The sequence below is a fragment of the Onychomys torridus genome, chromosome 11 (assembly GCF_903995425.1).
Source record: "Onychomys torridus chromosome 11, mOncTor1.1, whole genome shotgun sequence".
NCBI lineage: Eukaryota > Metazoa > Chordata > Mammalia > Rodentia > Cricetidae > Onychomys > Onychomys torridus.
The window spans coordinates 20916218-20939650 of NC_050453.1; the positions used below are offsets into that span (position 1 = coordinate 20916218).

At 40.2% G+C, this 23433-nt stretch overlaps 1 protein-coding gene across 1 annotated transcript; it reads right to left on the reverse strand.

Annotated features, from left to right (window-relative positions):
* Positions 1-17557: 17557 nt before the first annotated feature.
* Positions 17558-18535, reverse strand: LOC118592762 (olfactory receptor 6Y1). The gene has a single exon (XM_036201823.1). The coding sequence runs from the start codon at positions 18533-18535 to the stop codon at positions 17558-17560; it is 978 nt and encodes a 325-aa protein (XP_036057716.1).
* Positions 18536-23433: the final 4898 nt, after the last annotated feature.

Sequence of the window (23433 nt, forward strand, 5' to 3'; positions counted from 1 at the left end):
ATTCCATCTATGTAAGGTCATGCTTTACTTGTTACTCAGTGCCAGCTTATTTCACTTAACACAAGGACCTATAGTTTCAAACATTGTTGCAAATGCAAGAAAAACCCTTTTCATGAGTATAGGTACCACATTTAAAAATAATTTTCACTCTTTTATAGCAACATTTTGTCAAAAATCTGGCAAATGCTAAAACCTAGGTTTCAATTCAAGATTCTCAGACTTAAAATTTATAGCAAATGAACATTGAAAAAAGAAAGTATCAATAATAAATGAAAAAATTTAGAGAAGTTTTCATAATTGAAAAGAACAATAGAAATTTTAGAAGGTAAAATCCACCCTGGGAGAAAACACTTCCCATTTTATAAATGAAAATGAGTTAATATGTGAAAATTGTTTTAAAAAAGTAAGAAATACATACATGAATACATATGATAAAATGACTGAAAACTATTTTTCAGAAGATGGCACAGGAAAAATGGTCAATGTCAGTGGTTCTCAGGAAAATGTGATGTATACTCGCATGGAAATAAATAAGGATGTGTATTTATAAGAAACAGGTCTGAGTGGGTGAATGATCAGATGGTTCAAATACGCCATTGACATTTACTAGTACATTTGGAATCTTCCTTAATATACAGGACAGCATATTTTTCAATGTGTAAAATGTTTATGAAACATTGACATTTGAGGACGAAACAAGAATGATAGTGGTCTGCATTATAAACTCAACAATTCAAACCCCAGAAGGAAAGGGACAACTGATTAAATTAAATGATTTATGGCATCAGACAGGAGCATGCGTTCAACATACTGAGGCAAAGAAACATTCTCTTCAGGAATAATAATGAATAATAATGGCAACATAAGTTACAGAAATCTCAACTGAAGGGAAACCAAGCAGAATAACCATTCTTGATGCGGAATGACATCTCTAGGAAAGCAAAAAGAGACGTCTACTCATGCCCAGTAGAGACGAAGTCAGCAGGCCAATGAAAGATTCCATCAGATTACACGTGGCAAATGAATGCTAGCATTGGTTTACTTATAGGATCATGGGAACTCACTTATACGTAGCTGTATGACTGTAAAGTCCCAAACCCAGGCGTTTTACAAACCTCATAGAATTCAGCACTATTTGTAGTTGGCAGGATGGGGTGGTGATTCAAATCTCAGAAGAGAATCTTATGAGTCTGATACTGCCCCAGCTTCTTTCTAAGAGGGAATGGCAACAACCTCATTATTATCATCACCTTAGACATCACTGCCTGCTGTAATGTTCTGGTGACTTTGTTGCCATGACTGTGGGCCAAAGTTTCTTGTAGGCCATCACAGTTGTTCTCCATAAATGTGGCAGTGGTTATATGAAGGCCAGAGTAACTGGCTTCAGTACAGTGCACCGCTCTGCCTCCCTCCCTAATGTTTTACAGTTTCCTGAGCCTTGTAGGGGATGTCTTCTATATTTACTTCCACTCTGCTGGGAAATGGACCACTTTGCCACAGAAACAGACACTTACCTTAGAACAATAGGAACTCTGATTAAAAGGGAAACCCCATTAGTGAGGGAGTGACCCAAGGCAAAAGCGTCTTTGGCATTGAAATGTTCTGTTCCATGTGTTGCTTTGACCATCTGAATGTACTAGTAACATGTGCACCATTATTGAGTCTGCAAGTTTTCCTAGAGAGTGCACATGTCCCAGCATGAGTGGCTCCATTTCCTAGACTGTTCTGTTTTGTAGTTCTACATTTCTCATTTGAAAAGTTTCCCAGTTAATCAAGAATATACTAGTGCATAGAGAGGCTGAAGCAGGTGGATTGCCATAAGTTCAAGGCTATCCTAGTCTCTATAATAAGTTCAAGAACAGCCTAGGGTACAGAATCTCAAGCAAGCAAGCAAACAAACAAATAATATAGGAATATATTACTGTGGATGTTGTCTAATGTTCTTATGATTAAAATTGATCCAAATCTTCACTAGCAGAAAGTGGCACCCTGAAATGAAGAGATACTTAGGGATTATCCTACCAAACTGGGACAGAAGGCAAGTTTTGGGAAGATTATAAATATGATCTTGTAGAAGGAAATGTCTTACTGTATCCACTTATGTGGTAAATATGACCATCAGTGGTCCTTTAGAAGTGCTCACAGAGATGAAGGAACATTTGTACCTTTTACTGACAGGTAGACTACTTATGTAGTCTCCTTGCCAGACTCATATAGGACAGGCCAATTTGCCTTCTTCCCACAATGTGGCACTGAATCCCCAATAATTTGATTGGAAGTTAGCATCACATGTTCGGACAGCGGTTAGAAAATCAAACTGTTTCATCGGAGTACCAGCGGCTTTAGCGAGTTTTCCGCCTGAGGTCTCCGCCACCTAGCCAGACTTTATATGAACGCAGTGAGCACCCTCTAGTGGTAGTTACATGCAAATGTCTTTACGTGTCTCTCTCTCTCTCTCTCTCTCTCTCTCTCTCTCTCTCTCTCTCTCTCTCTCTCTCTCTCTCTCTCTCTCTCTCTCTCTCTCTCTCTCTCCTCTCCTCTCCTCTCCTCTCCTCTCCTCTCCTCTCTCTCCCTCTTTATTTTTATGAACTTTTTTTTTTTAAAAATTGAAAATAGATTCTGCTCTCATACAGTACATCCCAACCGGTTTCCCTTCCCTCCGTTCCTCCAAGCTGTCCCCTCCTCGCTTCCTAGACCCATCACGCCTCTGTTTCCTCTTCAAAAAAGAGCAGGACTCCAAGAGACAACAGCCAGACAGGAAAAAAAAAAACTTCTAAGGAGACAACTTTCTGATTCCACGTCCTCCCAAGTACTGGGGGCTCTGATCCTTGCTGAACCGTGTTATGTATTTCCTTTCACCTCTGTTGACCCACAGTAGCTGACCCAACAGTTGACTTTCTCACTGGGATATCTATAAAGTCAGGCTTCTCAATATAACTGTCAGTGCTCACAGACCAAGTGACACGAGTTATTGTTCTCTGTCCTTAACTTGGCCAACTGGTTGAGCTTTCCTTTTCTCCTCTCCAACCATATAGGAACAGTGTCCATTTATGCGGCTGTAGCTGCTTGCCCCTGCTCCACTGTGCCATCAGGGTACCAGGACACAATGGGTAGCGTCCTTTTCAGCACTCTGTCTTGAGTGGCTGCTGGTTTAATTACTGGGAGTGGCTAGTTCCAACACATCATCCATGTCATCCGTGCCTTGCATCACACTGCATTGTTGTAAATGTGTATAGCACTTCTGTGGTTCAATTCTGTGACACTGCAGAGCAAAGCTTCACCAAACGCTTCTTAATCCACCCTTTTATTGGATAAGCTGTTTTTACTGTTACTGAGATGGGATCAGTGATGGAGCCCATCTGTCTCTGCCCTTTGTAGATGACTAGCCGTTGCTGTTCATGTACTGTATAAAGAACTTGTATCCCTATCCATGTTCAGGACTGGAACCTCATTGGAATGGTTAGCTCACTTTCTGCCACAGCCTGCACACAGAGCTCCCCGAGCTTTTGGTAACTCCCAGAACAAAGGAAACTGAAATCCTTGAGCACAATCTGTGGAGTCAGTGAAACATCTCAAGCCTTTCTCTCTTCCAATCCCAAGTGGTACCCTGTCTCAAACACCAAGTCATAGAAAGGACAGGCAACTTGAGCAAAGTGGGGTATGAAAACACCGCAGAACTCCCCAAACACCAGAGACCTTGTGCATTAACAAGCAAAGGCTGTTGTAGGTTTCAGGAGATAGCGGGTGATACCCATCAACTGACTGCTAGAATCCCCGGGGAATAACCTAGGAATGGTTGGAGAGCAGCCTTCCTCTGAGGTGGGTAGTGGCAGACAGGCGCTGGAGTTTCAGGAGCAAAGAAAGAATAATGTAGAAGGCTGTAAAGAGAGAGGAGGGCAGAGAGCCTGGTTCCTTGTGGGGTGGGTTCAGGAACACTCGAGTTGGGTGAGTGCAGATGCACAGAGCAGTAACTAAGGCTAAAGGTAGAGAAAGTCTCAGCAAGTATGCATGGTTACATTCGGTAAAAGAAAGCTGAAGAGAGTATAATAGAAGGAAGAGAGAAAAACCCATCTACCCCCAAGATGTAGCCCCACTGCCTGTCCACCACGCCCAGGAATGCTTTAGTGGCCTCTAGCCTCCTCCTACTTTTTTCTCCTCCTTGTTTTGCTGTTGTTGTTTTTGTTTTTGAAGTATAGATGGTGGTGGCAGTTTGCCAGTCTGCTAGAAAGAGAATCCAGGGCTTTCTCTGGGGTGTTTTTGGTTTTGGTTTTTGTTGTTGTTGTTGCTGCTGTTTGTTTGTTTTTGTTTTTGCCGAAAACTGCCAATGCTTCTGGCACTGCAGGTGTGTTCTACTATGTCCCTGTCCCTGCCCCTGCCGCTGGGTTGGACTGTCCGAGGTATACTACAAACCTCCTCGACACATGTTCTGGGTGTGAGGTTGTGTGAAAGAGCGGGTCAGGCCACAGAAGAACATATGTGGCTGATCTTCCCTCAGCAGAAGTGGAAAGCAGAATGGCCAGGCCCAGGGACAGCTGTGGGGGGAGAACTGGGGAGCTGTTTGTTCATTCATGGGTCGTAAGATCCTTTTCCATTCATAAGAACGAGTTCTAGGGACGAGTTATGCAGATGTCCTAGAGTAGACCGGATGTCGATTGAGCTGTGCTCAGGTCTGCTTTCCTTTGATGTGATGACCACTATGACCAAAAGCAAGTCTGGGGAGGAAAGGGTTCATTTGGCTCACAGGTTACAGTTCATCGTGGAGGGGAAACAAAGGCAGACACCGAAGAAGAGAGGATGTAGAAACACTGCTCACGGGAGCACCGTAAAGTAGCAGCTACAGTTGTCCCACCACGGCGAGGCCGAGGACCCCATAGTGGTTTCATCTTAAGACTGGGAGCCCCAGCATTTGGAGTATTCTCGTGGTGACTGTCTCACACTGCAGAGGATGACAAACCCGTAGTTGCTCAGTCCTCACGATGGGTGCTTTGGCAGTCCCAACCCAGTGCCCCAAACCAGGACGGTTCCTGGTGAGGTGCTGGTCATTGGTGGGAAACGGAAGCCTGGTAATGCTGGCTCTGATATCAGCTAAGGAACCAGCAGTGACAGCAGTAGTGTAAATCAATGAGTTCAGAGGAAAGGCCAAGAAAGCAAAAGGCCAGCGATCTTCTTTCGGCCGTACCCCTTTCAATCTGGGCTGCTACAAGAAGGCGTCTCCATGCTAGGGGTTGGACTTCCCACATCACTTAAGGTAACCACGACAGTTCGTCAGGTTGGTGCTACTCAGCTGATTCTAATTTGTGGCAAGTTGACATTAAAACCAGTCATCACAAATTGCATGTAATTTCTAAGGTAAAATGAAACAGATTTTTGGCATGGTCCATCTGGACACAGATCCCCCTACCCATCTCCCAGGTCCATCCTAACTGGTCAGCTGAGCCGAACCCCATACACTACACACCTTCATCGTCTTCCTGTGATCTCTCGCATGAGGAGTCATTGTCTTACTCAAGAATATTAAGGTTATGATCAAATGCAGGGGTTGGAATGAAAATCAACCTGAAGAGAGAGAAAGAGGATTGGGGAGAGAGAACGGACAGTGTTGGGAAGAGGACAATGATAAACTGACAGTGTTGGGAGGGGGACCACGATGGGAGACATGTTTATAATTTCTTGGAGTGTTATGTTATGGGAAAAATTAGGGAAGCAAGGGGTTTGCATAAATAGTCCAAATATTACACTGATTCTTTCCTGAGAAACCTAGGGGCACATGGTGAGCTTTCCGAGGGTTCTGCAATCAGTGATGCTAATATGCTTGGGCCAGTGAATGGTTGTCTTATGCTAAATCCTAACTCGTACGCATTACTTTGATGCGCTTTCGCCACCAGCAACCTATTTCTGAAGAAACTCCGATAATAGCTCTTTAAAATTCACAAGCTTAGTAGTTGCAGAAACTGAACACTAGGTGGCACTCACTCACCTTAACATACTTAGTAGTGTGCGGTGAGCACGTGTGCGTTTATTTATTTTTTGAAAACTGGGTCAGAAAGATCGTTAATCCTGTGAGTTTTCAGAAATTAAGCACATGTAATGGTTGCTATGGATGTCCAGTAAGCACTTCAAAGGATCATCGTCAGCAGTTTGACTTGGAACCATTGAGAAAAGGGGAGGACAAGAAAATATAGTGAAAAGAGTACCCACGATTGCCAAATGGAAGAGTTATAGACAAGAGATCCAGGAAGGAAAACGTTCCAGCTCAATGGTAAAGAGCAAGCTGCCTTGCTCACACGAGGATTCCCCAGATTCAGATTCCCCAGAACACACACAAAGCCTGACATGGTAACACACATATGTACTTCCAGAACTCCTACACGTAGTTGTGAGGTAGAGAATGCAGGCTCCCTGGGCATCCCTCGTTCATGGATGGTCGTGACATAAGCACAGGTAAAGAACAAGAAACATTGCCTCAAACAACATGGGAGGTGAGGAACGACACCCAAGGTTGTCCTTGGTCTTCCAACACATATGGGTACTGTGGCACTTCACACACACACAGACACAGACACACACACAGACACACACACACACAGACACACACACAGACACACACACACACAAACACACACACACACACACACACACGTCACAGCAGGCACTCTCTTGTTTTGTGACATTAAAGTTCTTTCAACTCACTAGAGGTGAGTTTGTTCACAGCAGTTTACAGGGAAGTGGGAAAGAGGGGGGAATTTTTTTCTTCTCTCATCTATTACATCCTGACCTCAGTTTCTCCTCCCTTCTCTCCTCCCAACCTTCCTTTCTCACCCAGATCCACTTCTCTCTGTTTCCTTTTAGGAAAGAGCAGGGCTTCCAGGAGTGTCAACTGAACATGGCATAACAATATCAACAAAAATAGGCACAAGCCCTTATATCAAGGGTGAGGGCAGACGAGGCAACCCAGTAGGAGGAAAAGGGTCCCAAAAACAGGCAAAAGGGTCAGAGGCACCCCTGATCCCACTGATAGGAGTCCCACAGAAACATCAAGCTACACAACCATGACATATAAGCAGAGGACCTAGTGTAGACCCATATAGACTCCGTGATTACCTCTTCCGTCTCTGTGAGCCCTATGAGCCCTGCTTAGTTGATTCTGTGGGCTGTGTTCTTGTGATATCATTGACCCCTCCAGCTCCGACAATCCTTCCTCCTCCTCTTCTGTGGGGCTCCTGAGCCTCTTAGATGCCTCTGTTATAATTTTCTTAAAATTATGCATCCAGAACAACTTCAAGGCTGCTACCTGAGATGGCCCAGCCTCATAGACTATCCAGCCAGAACTTCAGATAAGCATTGCACTTTCCCATCACACCAAGACTGGACAACAGCTAGCTCTCTCAGAACTTAATCATTATCTCAGTTTTCTCAGTGTCCCCTACAGACATCATTGCCTCCAGACAACAGAAAGCAGTCTAGAGAACATGATGCCTACATTTCCAAGAGATGAGGTGGTAGTTTTGGTTATTTGTAGGTTACGGATGTTTGTCATCATTTAGAGGGGTTGGTTACAAGTTGTTATTAGTCATGGTCATGAAAAAAAAAAAAGAGATTAGGTTCAGGAATCTCTTTCTGAAGGGAAAGGGGGGGTATAGAATAGAAATGGGATAGAAAGGTGGATTGTTGAGTCTATTTTTGAACAACCACTAGTTTAAAATATTTTACATTGGTATGGATTTTTGTATATTGATACAACTTTAAGGTTACTTTTGTTATATTATAATGTTTTTTTCTTGTTTGTTATATTGTACCTATGTAGCTCATTTAAAAGTGTAAAGCTCTTACTCTTGAAATCTATTTAGGATAATTAAGAAATACAGGTTAGTAGTTACTCATCTATAATAACCACACTTTTAGTCATGTTAAATATGTTTTCAAGGTCAAACAGATATATTTTGAATAGGTAGATGGTCTTCAAACACTTCAAAGACTTACAGAATGTGACTTTAAAAATGTTTCAATAATATAAGGCTTTTCATGACAGTGAGACACATCTGCTCCTGGCAGCACCAATTTACTTCAAAAAAGGATGATGAGCATCAAAGAAACTCCATATGTGGTTTGCTTTCTATGTAGCAAAGCTAGACATTTGGGCAAAAAACTGCCCTTGCCTTGACTGTTGACAGTATGCTATCCAAATTGGACAATCAGGACACACAAAAAAGTTACTACTGAATTTTGCCAATACAAGATAGGACAGTCTTTCAAAATTCTTGCTTTGTAGAAAAGTATTTAAGATATTCTAGACCTGAAGGCTGAAGATAGATGTCCCAATGTTTTTGAGGAAACTTGGGTGATTGTCCAGACAGCCAGATGTCTTCGTCATATTTATAGTTTTGGAATTGTTGCTCTATACTTCCTGTTTACTCAGTTAATATAGTGTATCCTTCTTGAGTCTCCAATGGAGTTGAAAATGAGATAGTTAGAGTTACAGTTTTCCTTGTTACCAAATTCAGAAAAGAAACTCACAAAAGAAGTTTAAAGTGTACAAGGTTTAGAGACATAAAAGGTTGAATTGTTTATCTAAGAAAAATTTTGAGTTCTAAAAAGACAGTTTTGTGTTAGGATAGAATGTAAATTAGGTACACAACTTTGAACTCATCAAGATAAGATATTAATTTCTTCAAATTTGCCAAAGACAAATGGACTGGACACTGTGAACGTAATTCTTATTTGATAATTGTCCTTACTGTATATAATTTCAAAGTGTTAGAGTTAAAACTTTTTGTTTTTATTTAGACAAAAAGGGGGGAATATTGTGGGATATTTGTACACTGTGTGAAAATGTATTGTTGTTGTCGGTGTAATAAAAAACTGAATGGCTAGTAGCTAGGCAGGAGGCATAAGCAGTATTTTAGGGCAGAGAGAGAACTCTGGGAAGAAGAAGGTGGAGTTGCCAGCCAGATGTGGAGGAAGCACCATGAGCAGTATGGAGAGATGAGGTAACAAGCCATGAGACAGAAAGTAGATTAAACTAAATGGGTTACAATCTAAGTTATAAGAGCTAGTGGGACAAGCCGAAGCTAAGGCTGAGATTTCATAATTAGTAAGAAGTCTCTTTGTGCCATTACTTGGGAGCTGGTTGGTGAGACAGAGACTCATCACAGGGAAGGGCCTAATGTTGGACCAGTCATTTCTTGGTCACTCCCACAAGTTTTGCACCACCATTACCCCAGCTTGTCTTGCAAGGAGCACAGATTGTAGGTTGAAGTTTTTGTGGCTGGGTTGATGTGCCATCTCACTTCTGGAAGCCTTGGTGGTTATAGAAGATGATCAGTTCGGGCTCCATATCCTCCTTACTAGGGCCACTTTCATAGATTCCAGAAAGTTTCCATTGCACTAGGTTTCCACATCACAAATAGAGGTACTTTTTTTTTTTTTTTTTGGTAGAACTAACTAGATTTCCACAAGAATTTTCTTTTTCTTTATTATTTGTTGCTTTACTTTAGTTATCATACTAAGAATTAGATTTCGTTGTCATTTTCTTAAATGCCGATCATTAAAATTTGTTCTTTATTCCTTTATTCCAAACATTTATTTTTTATTTTGTGTGTACCATGTGTGTGCCTGAAGCCCACAGGCCAGAAGAGAGTGTCAGATCCCTGGACCTGGAATGAGAGACAGTTCTAAGCCATGTGGGTGCTGGGAACCAAACACAGGTTTTCTGCAAGAGCAGCAAGTGCTCTTAATCACAGAGCCATCTCCATATGCCCTATAATTTGTTTTTGCTTGCCCTGCCCACTGCTTTCTGCTGGCCCCATAACACTCCTTCTTGCTGATCAGCTGCTTTCTTCCCAGAGTCTCCTTCTCTGCACACGTGTCACCCATATTCCATTACTCTTTCTTGTCCTCTCCCTCAAGAGCTCTCCCTCCACCACAGTCCCCTTTCTGCTTCTGTGTCCTATACATGTGCACACATAATACACACACATGCACATATTTATGATCATATGCATCTATACACATTTTAAATTTAGATTTTGAATATGAGAGAAAATATTTTTAGTCCTCTGGGGTCCGGTGTATTCTGATAAACATTTATTCTTCAGTTCCATTCGTTTTCCTGAAAATGTCATTATTTCAGTTTTTCTAACAGTAAAACTCCATTGTATATAAATGAGTTACTCAGTTACAAAAGCAGCTTAAGGAAGTAAGGATGTATTTTGGTCATGGTTTACAGGCACAGTACATCATAGCAGATAAGGCTTCACTGCTGTGGATATCACTCTGTATAAATAAAATGCTGTTTGGCCAGTGGCCAGGCAAGAAGTATAGGTGGGACAAGAAAGAAGAGAATTCTGGGAAGTGGAAGGCTGGGGGAGAGACACTGCCAGCTGCTGCTATGAGAAGCAACATGTAAAGACACCAGTAAGCCACAAGCCATGTGGCAAAGTATAGACTAACATAAATGGGTTAAGAAGTAGATAACAAGAAGCCTGCCATGGCCATATAGTTTGTAAACAATGTAAGTTTCTGTGTGCTTACTTGGTTGGTTTTGAGTGTCTATGAGCCTGGCAGGTGAGAGAGATTTGTCCTGACTGTGGGCCAGGCAGGAAAACTCTAACTATACTTCACAGTGGCAGCCTGGAGTTGTCTTAGTCACATTGTACCTATAGGTCAGGACGCAGAGAGAGAGAGAGAGAGAGAGAGAGAGAGAGAGAGAGAGAGAGAGAGAGAGAGAGAGAGAGAGATGTGCTGGTGTTCGTTCGGTTCTCTCCCCAATTTATTCCTTTTCATTCACTTTGGGAAGATAGCCCACAAAATGGTACTGGACACTTCCAAGTTGCGTCTCCTTCTTTGGTTAAGCCTCTTGGAAGTCCTTTCACAGAGGGCATGCCTAGAGGTGATTCCAAACCTAGTCAAGTTGAGCATGAAGAATACCCATCACAGAATATTTACTTCATTTTCTTTATCCATTTATCTGCTAATGGACCTTTCTAGGCTGGTCTCAAATCTAGGCATTTGTCCATAATACAGCAAAAAATGTGGATGGGCAAGTACTCTTTGCTGATGTCCATGTCCTTACAGTTCTTCAGGTATACACTCAAGCATAGTAGAGGTGGGTCATACAGTAGTCCCATTTTTTTTTTTTTTTGCCAGAATTTGCATCTGTTTTCTTGATAACAACCCTTCTGAACAGGGTGAAATGGAATCTCAGAGAAGACTTTTGTGTTTATCAGATGCTCCAATAGTTTTGAAATATTTTTTGTCCATTTGTCCTTTTCCCCTTAAGAACTGTCTATTAAATTCAGCAGTCCATCTTTAAAAAGACTTCTCTATTTTTATTTTATGTGTGTGAGTATTTGCCTGCATATATGTCTAGTAACATGTACATGCCTGCTGCTTCCATGTCCATGTGTGTTGGATCCCCTAGAACTGGAGTTATAGACAGTTGTGAACTGCCCTGTGGGTCCTGGTAATTAAGTTCCTGGTCCTCTTAAAGAACAATAAGTGCTCTTAACCACCAAGCCATCTGTCCAGATATTTAATATTTGGAGTGTTCTATAGATTCTAGATATTAATCCCCTGCCCAATGTATTGTTGATAAGGATTTCCCTGGTCTCTGTAGTCTGTTCTTCACTTAATTATTTCCTTTATCACATAGATGCTTTATAAATTAATGCAATCCTATTTAGGAGTTATTTTCTGTGTTATTGGAGACTGTTTCCAAAAATCCTCACATAAGTTTCTATCTTGAAGTGTTTTTGTCCTCGTATTAGTTTCCGACTTATACTAAGGTTTGTGGTCCATTTTACATTGACATTTTTTTCCTGAGAGGTGAGATAGATGGATCTAGATGCATTCTTCAACACATAGACATCTACTTTTTCCTTAGAATCAGTTCCTAAAAATACTGCCTGTTTCTCTCAAAGTATGTTTTCCACACCTTTGTGGTTTACAGTATTTATATTTTGGAACTAGGGCTGTTAATAACTAAGAGACAAGCAGAGGGAATTGTGGATGAAGAGGAAAAAGGGAGCAGAGTAGGATCAAGGGGGAAAGCATATAGGTCAGAGCAGTAAAGACGACAGTGTAGGACAAGAAAGAAGAGCCAAGCTTTCCTCCCCTCTTCTGCAATGTTGCCTGAGCCTCAGGTATGCGAGTGTTTTGTAGATATGACAGTCAAGACTGGGCTCCACAACTCTGCATTTTGAATGGTTGTGTTTTTCTGCAGTGGTCTCTGTTGCAAAGAGAAGTTTCCTTGATGAGGATGAAGATTACACTGTTCTGTGGGTATAAGGGCAAAGGTTTATAGATTGCTCTTAAGGATTATGCTGGTTTAGTAGATTAGTGGTTGTAGGTTCTCCTCCAATGACAATGACTTCACTAGCATTGAGTGGTGGCATGTAACAAAATTGCAAATGTATAATTATTATTTTATCTAACATCTATACTTCTTCTGGGACAGAAAAACAACCTAAACACAACATGTAAACCATATGGTAAGAACATTTTACTATATCTTATATATAATACAAAACAAGAGATTGTATATATGTATATTAAATACATGTAATATCTATGTTAAGGGCATTTATAGAAATACATTGCATATCCTATTAGTTTTCTTATTGCTGTAACAAAATATCTGAATAAATAGAGTTAAGGAAGGAAGAGTTGATTTTGGCACACTGTGTATAGTTCATCTTGGTGGTGAAGGCATGGTCATAGAAAGATTAGGAGACTGGTCATACTGTGTCTGTAGTCAAGAAGCATAGAGAGATGAATGATGGTGTTCCACTTCTATCTCCTTTGCATTTAGAGAAGTATCAAAGTGCATGGAATGATGCCACCACCATTTACAGTTGGTCTCCCCCTATCAGTTAAATATCTCAGAGAATGTTCACACAGTCATGCCCAGAGTTTGTTTCCTAGGTGATCATAAATCCACCCATGTTGTAAATGGATATCAAACATCACACACACACACACACACACACACACACACACACACACACATACACACATACAGAACTTTATAGGTATTTATTCTCAACCATGTGATTACCCAAACCCAACTGAACAAAGATGGCACCAATGGGCATGTAAAGTGGATGGAGAAAAGCCCACGAGGCCTCAATCCTGCACAAAGAACTATAGGCAACTGAGGAAAGCTACAAGTGTGAAAGGGAAGAATACACCAATTAGTTATCCAGTTCCAAATGGTCAGCTCTGAAAACATACATACAAGTAACATTATAAGGACTTAGTAGGTTATATTCAGGAATTCAGGAACATACATGCATACACACATATATAGATACGTGTATCAACAATTAGCGAAAAAAAGAGGCCATGAATTTGAAGGAGAGTAGGGAGAGGTATTTTGAGGGTTTGGAGTGAGGGAAGGTAAGTGAGAAATGTAATTATATTGTAATTTCAAAAATAAAAGGTACAAAACATATTTATTATATCATTATTATATTAAGTTATTTTAAATACTCAGGAAGTAAATGTGTGTAACCATAAAATATAGTATGAAATCACTTTCCAAAGGGGTGAAGTTTCAGCATACTGGTGACCTCCCAATTACAGGATAGCTATAGTGCTTAGTTTTTCTTTAGATGAACTCTGCGCTAAGGCCTGCAGCATGGCTGGGCTGCAAAGCTTCCTGGCACAGTGGCACTCTGTTTGCTTACCAACAAAAATGACTAACTATTATAGTATGCTTTTTATTCCCAGTGCATGAGAGCTGAAATATTGGATCCTCAAATCTATTTGGATCTTACTAATGGATTAACTATGGACATTCACATTCCATCAACATTTCAGAAAACTTTTCCTGAAAAGGGAGAGGTGGTAAATATTTTATGCATACCATAAAGTCTCTGCTGTAGTCTGAAGTCTTTAATTGATAATCGATGGGCATGGCTATAATCCAGTGGAACTTTGTTCACAGGAGTTAGAGGTACACACAGGTCAGTGATAGACTCACTGTCTAACCATTACCAGGCTTGGGGTTTGAAAACCAGTACTGCAGGACAAAAAGATTTAATATTATTTTTCTAATTGAAATGTTGTCTGATATGATGAATGTTTTAAACTGACTCAAAACAATAGGAAACAAAAGCATAATAATTTGGGTTATGATTATTACTTTTTGTTGAAAATAATTTTCCTAAACAATATATCCTGATCATGGTTTCCTTGCCCCCAGCTCTTCCCACATTCTGCACACCTCCTCCACCACCCAACTCCACACTATTTTTCTCTCTCATAATTATTTTAAAAATCAGAGACTCACTATGTAGCCCCGACTGGCCTGGAACTCACAGAGATCTGCCTGCTTCTGCCTTCTGAGTGCTGGTTTTAAAAGTGTGCACCATGATATCTAGCCATAAGAGTGCTCTCACACAAACTTAACAATATCTGCCACATCATACATCAACACAATTACAGTGAGCCACTGCTGATTGTGGGCTCCAATGTTGACCAAAACACCGTGTTCCATGATTATTATTGTGGTGGAAAACAAAATGTTACTTCAATGCTAGGTTGATTAGCTTTGAAACTATTAATGAACCTAATTTAATATTTTATAGAATATTGTAATGTAGCCTCAGCCCTGAGAAGGAGCCAATTATGTGGGGAGATGATATCTAAAGTGAAGGAAAAAAGAGTTATTTTGTTTCACAGTACTATGTGTGGAAGAACAGTTTTTATTCTTTCATAAATTTAGCTGCCATTCATTCAATTAAAAGTTAAGAAATTCATGAAGGAGAAAAGGCCTTGCGTATTAATAGACTTCTTTTTTTTAAGAGCCCCTTTGAAGGCTCTGTTCTTAATTAAGCTTTTAGACTTTTGTCCCCAATGGTATTGGTCCAAAAACTTAATGAAATGTATCTCTAGGTTCCATAGGAATGAAACAACACTGAGAACCAACTCCCTTGAGAATTAGATGCCAGAATATTACAAGACGGGGTCCTAGAAAATCACCTTTGCACACAAAAGGGAGTAGAACAAGTCCAAGGGAAAGTGAGTTCCGAGGTGAAACACATTTGTATGCATACATACTTTAGAAACTAATTAAGTATTGGGATTTCTAAACTATGTATGCATGCATATTATTTTTGGAGTGTAGGTGGCATTTTTGGCATAAAGTAATGTCCTTTCTAAGAATCAATTAAAAATTTATTATGTGGGGGAGTATTTTGCCTGCATATACGTTTGCCCACCATGTGTGTGCCTGGTGTTCACAGAGGCCAGAAAAGGGTATCAAATCCCCTGGGTGTGGAGTTACAGACCGTTGTGAGCCACCCTGTGAATGCTGGGAACCAAACCTGGGTCTTCTGGAAGTACAATCAGTGCTCTTAACTACTGAGGTGTCTCTCTCTATATATTGCCCTGTAAGGTAATGTTCTTAATTCAAGTACATGGATTTTTCTGCAGAAAATAGTAACATTTATAATGGATTTATCAAAATAAGGCTTTCAGTGCTGGGAAGATGGTTCTTTGCTGTGCAAGAGAGAGAACTGTGTTTCAGACCCCAGAACCCACAGAAAGCCAGGAGGGTATAGCAGCCTAACTGGTGTCTCAGCGTGTGGGAGGGTGCTAGACTGTGAGCAATCATGACTCAGACCGTAAGGTGGAAAGTAACTGATGGAGACACCTGCTGTTGTCAACCTCAGGCATCCACATGCATCCCCCCTGCACACCACACACACACACACACACACACACACACACACACACATACACACATACACCACACCACACATACCACACACATACCCCACCACACACACCACACACACAAACTATACATACACACACACCACACCACACATATCACACTCACATACATACACACACACCACATGCCACACACACACACACATTTTTTATATATATATGTTACGCCACTTAATAGTAGTGCTGTTTACAGGTTCATAGTTGTACAAGGCAAAGACAGGCAGAACCTGCAGACATTGTGCCAAGGACATTGTCTCTTGTTTGAGAAGAGTAACAGTTTGCTTTGAACAATCTCCCATTTCAGTATAGAGAGCTTATTGAGAACAATATTCTACAGTATTTGGTGATAGTTTATTGAGAAGTGCTTTTTTCCTGGTAAAATACTTCTAGGTATTTCTCTTTCTTCCAATTTATTTGTTTCAAATATTTATGAAGAAGAAACAAAAGTTACTTTCACAGAAAATCTCAACATTTTCTAAAAGGATCTCTATGAATTTCATACTCATCATCAGTGTTTTGAGATCCAGACTCTTTGGGGGTTTATTTTCAATACAGAAGTAGCTGGTTTGATGGGAAAGCACTTTGTAGAGTTAGAGGACCCAGGGAGAATCCTACAACTTGCTTATGTTTTTATCCTGTTGTTTTCAGAACTGCGATGAGTCTATTAATCTACATAGAAGTCTAGCTTGATCATTTATTAATAGATGTAGTTTTTACTAGTAAAACATGTTGGACAAATGACTATTTATAAAATATTTTCAGGAAAAACCTAAAATTCTTAGGAAGTTCCATCTTTTCAAATTATATATATGCATTTATTATTTGCTGACTCAGATATCATAATATAAATCTGGAATTTGTATTTGCCTATTATACAAATCCAATTTTCAAGGAAAGTCACATTGTGAAATATCAAAGATTAGGACTTCAGTATATCTTCTTTTGTAGGGCACAATTCAATCCATAACTGCTATCTATCTATCTATCTATCTATCTATCTATCTATCTATCTATCTTTTTATTTATTATATTTACATTCTTCATGTTTTTCCATTAAAGACTCAGTCTTTAAAATTTACTTGAGAGGCTTGGGGAGATGGCTCAGTGGGTAAAGTGCTTGCTGCACAAGCATGAGGATCTGAGTTCAGGTCCCCAGAACCCCTGTAAAAAGCCAAGCATGGTGGGAGGTGTCTATAATCCCAGCTCTGGGTGGTGAGGTGGAGATAGGAGGGTCCAGAGAATCTGACCAGTAAGTCTGGCCAATCATTGACCTCCAAGTTCAATGACAGACAGTGTCTCAAAAACAAAAAATCAGATGGATAGTGGTAGTGGAAGCTATTTGATGTTGACTTCTGGTCTCCACAAATGAATGGCCCTGTGCATGCACCACCCACACACAAACACGCATGGTCATACCACTCTCACACACAAATTTATTTGAAAGGATTTTTAATAAATTATTGTATACATAACAAATATTTTCTGCTTTGTTCCATTGAATTTTATGTATAATTTCAGAAAGTCTTAACAGTACCATGTAGTTGATGAATAAACTGAGGAACTATATGGTGGTCATCTACGTATTTATTCCAGAAAGAATTCTGTAAGCTTTAATTTGTTTTAAATTTTATGTGTATGGCAGGTTTGTGTATGTCTGTGCACTGCTGAGCCATCTCTCCAGTGTAATTCTGGTTTTTTTGTTTTGTTTTGTTTTGTTTTTTTCCCCGAGACAGGGTTTCTCTGTGTAGCTTTGTACCTTTCCTGGATCTCATTCTGTAGACCAGGCATTGTTTTGTTTTGTTTTGTTTTGTTTTGTTTTTTAACTACTGAAATCCCCATCTCCCCCAGGTCCACTTCTATTGCAAAGTATAGTCTTTTTTAGGGCCATTTTTACATCACGGTTCCTCAAACAGTATATGATGGGGTTGAGAAGGGGAACAATGACAGTGTAGAGGACAGACACCACTTTGTTTGAATTGTAGGCATACATGAGCTTAGGACGGGCATACGTAAAAAGGGTCGTGGAGTAAAAGAGAGTTACCACTGTCAGGTGGGAGGCACAGGTGGAGAAAGCCTTTTGACGACCCTGAGCTGATGGGATCTTGAGAATGGCGATGAGGATGGTGATGTAAGATGTCACTACCACACAAAGAGGCACAGCAATGACCATGAGGGCCAAGAAGAAGTCGACCAGTTCAGCCTGGGAGGAGTCCTCACAGGAGACATTGAGGAGTGGCGAGATGTCACAGAAGTAGTGATTGATATGTGGCGTGCCACAGTAGCGCAACCGAGCTATGAAAACCATCTTAATCATGGCTGTCATGAGCCCACAGAACCAGCACCCCCCAGCCAGTATTCCACAAAGCTGGTTGGTCATAATGACAGGGTAGCGTAGTGGATTGCAAATGGCTACATAGCGATCAAAGGCCATGACAGCAAGGAGTATGTACTCAGTGCAGACAAAGGTTACAAAGAAGTAAAGTTGTGTCATACAGCCATTGAAGGAGATGCTCTTATCCTTGCTGAGGAAGTTTACCAGCATCTTGGGACTGATGACAGTGACATACCACATCTCCAGGAAAGACAGATGACTTAGAAAGAAGTACATGGGCTTGTGCAGTTGCCCGTCACTGCGGATGGCCAGGATGATGAGAAGGTTCTCTACCAGTGTCAGCAGATAGGTCACCAGGAAGACAGAGAAGAGCAGAAACTGGAAGGCAGGTCGGGTTAGAAATCCAAGCAGAATAAAATGTGTTGTTGCAGTACGATTGTCTACTTCCAGAACCTTGATGATCATGGCTGGCTGTGGGCATAGGTAAAGTCAGTCCCTTCTGTGTCCTAAGCACAGCCCTGAGATTACTTGTACTGATAACCTGCTTCTAGCGATTCATCATAATGAGAGCTTTCCTGCCTCCATGTCTTTATTTCCTCTTGAATTATGAACTAGAATTCTTGAACAGCAGTTAACTTTAAGGAATTTGTATTCTAAGTTTTAAAAAATTAGTTCAAATGGTATAACTTGTCCAAGATGGCACAGCAGTGAAATCAGACCTACCATGTCCAAGCACTGTGGTTTTTCAATACATCACTGTTGGGCTTAAGGAAGTCCCTTCAGACCACCCTTTCACTAGGGCAAAGCTTTCCCATCTATAGCATGCCGAAAGAAAGCAGAAGACTCAAATACTTATTCTTTAGGTATATTTTGTATGATGACATACTAATTTCATGTCCCCATGTATCTGTAAAGTAGAGACAGTTGTACTTGTTTAATCAAAAAATATCACAAAACCTTAATAAAGCAATAGTTGATCATACTCACAGTTTAATAGCAATTAGAAGTGCAATACGAACATTCACGATCTTCTCAAAGGATAAAGGTCAATGAATAATTGGAAGGGCATTTTCTTCAATCCAATCTACTCTACAGCCATCTTGATGGGCAATTTGGCAAAAGTATAGTTAAATCCCATCCTTGTCTCTGTCTAGCTAAGTGACCATACTATATAAGCTTTCAAAATACAAGTTATTAGGGAGACCTTGATGTTTTATAACCATCAAATGGGATTTGGATTTAAATTCCCATAGGTATTTGCTGTTATCTTTCCAAGCTACTGTTTTTAGCCCCAAATCAACACACATTCTCTACTTTATAATTCCCTTCCAAAGGATTCACCTCATCTTACCAATAACAAAATTATGAAAAACAAATAAGTGAAAATGTCAGTTATTGTTAATGGGAAAGGAGGAAGAAACTGGAGAGTTTCCTAATTATTAGAGAACTCACCATCCTTTGGGAATAATATAAAAAAGCATTCCTGTGAGTGACACTTCCTATCTGGTAATTAAGTCAAGCAAGGGCTCTCTCTAGGATGGACTGAGACTTGCTCCAGGATCTCGGACTGGAAGTACTTCCTTGTTTTCAGCCCTTTTATGATATATCATTTTGTTTCTTTTGTTTTTGTCCATATCTATTCCTGTTCCTCATTTCTCAACAGCTTTGTTTTTGAGGTATAGAAGACTCAGATAAAGCTATTTCCTAAGGAAATGGGCAGAGAGAGGAGGGAGGGAGGGACGGACGAGGGAGGAGAGAGAGAGAGAGAGAGAGAGAGAGAGAGAGAGAGAGAGAGAGAGAGAGAGAGCTGTCTATCCTATCCTAACTTTCCCCCTTTTTTCATTATATTGCAGATTTAAGATGACAAAAACAGAAACTTATATTCAAATGATACATGTTTAGGGAGGAAAACACACAAATTATCATAGGAAAAGAAAAAAAACTGTCAGAGAGCAGAACAAATTTAACCATTGTTTTCTGCTGAAATACAATTTTTCTTTATTTTTACATTTATTTATTTGTGTGTGTGTGTGTGTGTGTGTGTGTGTGTGTGTGTGTGTGTGTATGTTGAAGTCTGGAAAAGTTGCATGAGTCCGTTCCATCTTTTACCTCATGGATTCTGGAAATGGAACTCAAGTCATCGGATTTTAGGGCAAGTGTTTATATTCACTGAGCTATCTTATTGGCCCAGAAGATTTCTTATGCAATGCATCCCCATGCACATACACAAACATGGAATTGAACCTTGATGACCACAGCCTACGATTCACTACTAGAACTGTGGGGATTGTAAACAAGTGAGCTTTAAGAATCTGCCTTAGATTTTGCTTCATCATCTTTCCTTTTAACCTCTGAATTCAAGTCAAACCAACTCAAAATAATTTGTAAATCATTTACACCAGTTTTTTTCCTGTTCCTTCCTTCCTTCCTTCCTTCCTTCCTCCCTCCCTCCCTCCCTTCCTTCCTCCCTCCCTTCCTTTCTTTTTTCAGAGACAGAGTTCCTCTGTGTAGCCCTGGCTGTCCTAGAACTCTCTTTGTAGACCAGGCTGGCCTCAAGAGATCTGCTTGCCTCTGCCTGCTGGGATTAAAGGGGTGCGCCACGCCACCACTGCCCAACTAGGTTAATTTCTATTAGTCCTTCTCCTCCCACATTGCCATCCAAATCATCCCTTCTCTACCAACAAGGGTTTGTGTTGCTGGTTTTTTGGTCTGTGTTAGTATGTTTATTGTTCCAGCTGGGGTCACCTCCTGCAAACATTTTTTTTTTTTTTTTTAAATTTCAGAAAACTTCAGGCAAGGAATTATACCCTGATATCTTACCATTCTTCTGACATCGCTTACGGACTCTAAAGATCTTAGCAGACAACACAGTTGTCTAAGAATGGCTCCAGGAAAGCCTCCACCATTTCTCAGCAGCTTCACAAGGCACACAGTCATTCTTTAGATGTGTTACTTAAACGTTGTAAGACAATAGAAGATGATGGAAACAGAAGCATTTCATTTGGTTGAAGAGTCAATGAGTAAATACAAAGGGAATATTTTCATTGGAACCATGAAAATATCTTAGTCATTCGTTCTTCCTCAACACCCAACAGAAATATGAATGTCCAAACAAGTGTTCAGAATCAGAGATAAATTAACATAAAGCAAGTGGAAATATGAAACATAAAACAGTATCAGACTGTATATCCAGAGCATCTGTCTGAGCCATTTCATCCTCTGATCATGCAACTTAGCTTTGAAAGTTTTAGTAATTGAGTAAAACAAGTAATTAGAAGTACAATATGGTCACATCAGGAACTTTAACCTATCATAGTAAATATGAATATAAGCTATGGACATTAAGCTATAATATTAGGGGCCAGGTGGTGGTGGTGCATGCCTTTAATCCCAGCACTCAGGAGGCAGAGCCAAGCAAATCTCTGTGAGTTCAAGGCCAGCCTGATCTACAGAGTGAGATCCAGGACAGGCACCAAAACTTCACAGAGAAACTCAGTCTTGATGCCCCCCCCCCCAAAAAAAAATCCTATAATATTAGATGGTATCTATCTAATTGTTGTACTTTGATGAGCAAGAAAATGAATACATAAACCCAGAAAGTGTTTCACCAAACACACAAAGGGTATTACTAAGGCGCCTAGGCTCCTAATCTCCAGGCTGGGCCATTTGAGTCACAGTCTAGTAGTTTCAAAGACTGGTTAGACAGCCCTTCTGGCAGGCATGAGACACAGAGTGTGCGGCTGTCATGCTCAACAACTGCCCTTCTCCAGCATCTGAGTCCCGTGCATGGCAGCATCACTACTGCTGGGGGCTGCCTCACTCTGCATATCTGAAAACACTCTGATGTCATTCCCAGTGAACCCCACAATCAGGGATTTAGGAGGAATAAATACCATGCTGACCACTTGATCTAGGGAATATTAAATATTTATCTCATGGCCACACTGCTAGTTGCTTGCTTCTTTCAGTGACAAAGTTGAAGTGAAATGATCAAATTCCATTTTTATTGTAATTGCTTTTCATATATAAATGATACTGTATGAGTGGGGCACACCCAACATATATGGAGAGAGAGGGGGAGGCAGAGAGTGAGAAACAGAGAGACACAGAGAAAGAGAGAGGAGGGAGGGAGGGAGGGAGGGAGGGAGGGAGGGAGGGAGGGAGGGAGGGAGGGAGAGAGGGAGAAACAGATGGAGATAGAGATAAGGGGGAGAGAGACAGAGAGACAGAGAGACTCAGGATAGCCTCAAACTTCCTGCCTCAGCCTCCTGAGTGCTGTTATCTTTGGCATTCATGACCATCTCCTTGTCTTTCTATTTTTGATACTGAATCTAAAGTTGTACTTTTAGTTTTATTATAGCTGTGTATGAGATAAAAATTTAAGAAGTAAATAAAGTGCTGAAATGAGAGTTCAGAGATAGGGAAGATTCCATAATAATAATATTATTAAATTAATGGTATTTTTGTTTAAAATTCTTTCTTTTTACCAGATGTGATGTTTTTGGATATTGCAGTGTTCTTCCTAAAGTTAAATGGCTACATGTTGGCATAATGGCTACTTATTAATGATTATATGCCAGTCTCTAGTAATCTTTAATCCTGGCTATCTTACATACTTAATTTAATGAAATTAGTTGTATAACACAATGAGAGCTTGATAGACAAATCACCTTAACTTTTAGCTTTATTTTAACAGAATTATAAAAATTAATGTGAATCTATTAAGCATGATTTTTTTCTTAAAAATGTGTTTCACAAACTTTTACAGTTGTAAGTCTATTGCATAATTACAAATGTGTCTGTGTGTGTGTGTAAAGAAGTAAAAAGAGAATGATAAATTTTAGCAACACAGGGTTTGGGGACTGCAGGGAACCAGATAGGTCAGAAGATTTAACTCTCTCCTAAATTTATGATCTCAATGCAAGATCAATGTTTCCATCCATCCTGTCGTGGACAGAAGATTTGGTACCTAAAAATGATAGCACCACTTAAAATACAGCTAGTCTCTGGTGGAGGTTATAGCCTTTCTCTTTGGAAAAGAGAGATTCTACATGTCTGAGTCTGTGTTCAGTTCCTGGGGTTTCTTGGGGGTACTGTTATTCTTCATCAAAGCATCTGTTCTTTGTTTGTTTGTTTTTTAAATTTTATTTCTGAAATCAGAATCAGGTCAACACTTAAATGCCCCATCACCCCTGTCAACATATGAACATTATGAATATCCCTCATCTCCATATATAGTCAGATTTTTAGGTCCTTAATTCTTGTGGTCATTGCATGACCCCCAGGACATTTCATGGGAGCAAGACTAGAATGTTCTGGAAAGCACTTGTGGGATTTAAGGCTTGATTTTATCCTGCAAACAG